At 46.2% G+C, this 1,138-nt stretch overlaps 1 protein-coding gene across 1 annotated transcript; it reads right to left on the minus strand.

Moving 5' to 3' along the window:
- Positions 1 to 5: 5 nt before the first annotated feature.
- Positions 6 to 903, minus strand: LOC103357095 (arrestin domain-containing protein 2-like; the record flags this gene model as incomplete). Its single annotated transcript, XM_008281492.1, has 3 exons — positions 436 to 903; positions 287 to 356; positions 6 to 78 (listed from the first exon to the last, which is right to left on the minus strand). Coding segments are annotated over exons 1-3 (423 nt in total), but the record flags the coding sequence as incomplete, so codon positions are not given.
- Positions 904 to 1,138: the final 235 nt, after the last annotated feature.

A 1,138-nucleotide genomic window follows, 5' to 3' on the forward strand; every position in this document is an offset into this window, starting at 1 on the left:
TGCCAGGGTCTGTAGATGTCCACTTTCAAGGTGTATACTATTTTCCCATTAGGGCCGTGGAAAGTGGAGGGGAAATCTCTGCATGGAAAAAGAGAGAATTTAAAAAAAATCCCCAAATTCTAATGATGTGATGTAATCTGAAAACAAAACAACCAGCATGGTAGGAAACATGTATGTGGCATGTTGTTGCTCCTTGAAGGTCAACACTGATCTGTCTCACCAGGTGTCTCAGTGACAGACAGGAACAATAAAAATCACAGCCAGAGAGGAAGCTGCTCACACTCACCCATGTGGGAGTTGACATGCAAACGGATACACATGGGTGCCGGGGGACAGTTTGATTGTCCCACGGTTTGCTGCAAGGAAAAAAAAAGAAACTCAGTAAACTTTCTAGTGGACAATGACCAAACTGTTTGCGCCCTAACAAGTGCATACCGCCGTTTTCCTGCAAAATGACGCCTTTGTAATTGAAGTATTCCACTTTAGCCGAGTAGACTCTTCTGTATCTCCTTCGCTTTCTTCCTCCTCCTCCTCCTCCGGTGGACCAGTGGACATGTGCCACTCCTGACAGCGCCACCGTAATTGAGGTGATCTTCGTTTGTTTTGTGAGCTCGAAGGAGACGTGTCCTGCAACCTGGTCCCCGCTGGAGACAGTGTTCCTCTCATTGAGCCTGTTAATACTGACGCGTAAATTCTGGATCGACGCGCCGAACATCGCTGAGAGGGAGTTTGGAGGAAAGAACGAGGAAATCAGACGTGTGGAAGATAAGTTGTACAGGAGCAACACTTCAGATATTCGCAATCACATAGTCCGTGCAAAGTAGTGAAAGCACCTAAAGTTTACAACAACAAAGCGCAATAAACAAGCTGCAGAGGCGCACGACGTTTGCGCAGAGCCTCCCAAACTCATCCTGGGACCAGCCCTGATGGGAGGAGCCACTGCTTAATAACAAGTCAAGCCCTGAGATCAAGTCCAGCCGGATCCTAGACTTGAACATACTGTAACATACTGTTCCTATTTTATGCTAATTTTGACCAGGACCATGCTGAGAAGAATCCCTGTCCCTCATAGTAAGCGTCCCTACCAAATGTTAAACTACAGATCTGTTTAGAATGTCTAAATAGCCTATGTCACATA

This window comes from Stegastes partitus, unplaced genomic scaffold (assembly GCF_000690725.1).
Source record: "Stegastes partitus isolate 25-593 unplaced genomic scaffold, Stegastes_partitus-1.0.2 Scaffold234, whole genome shotgun sequence".
Lineage (NCBI taxonomy): Eukaryota > Metazoa > Chordata > Actinopteri > Pomacentridae > Stegastes > Stegastes partitus.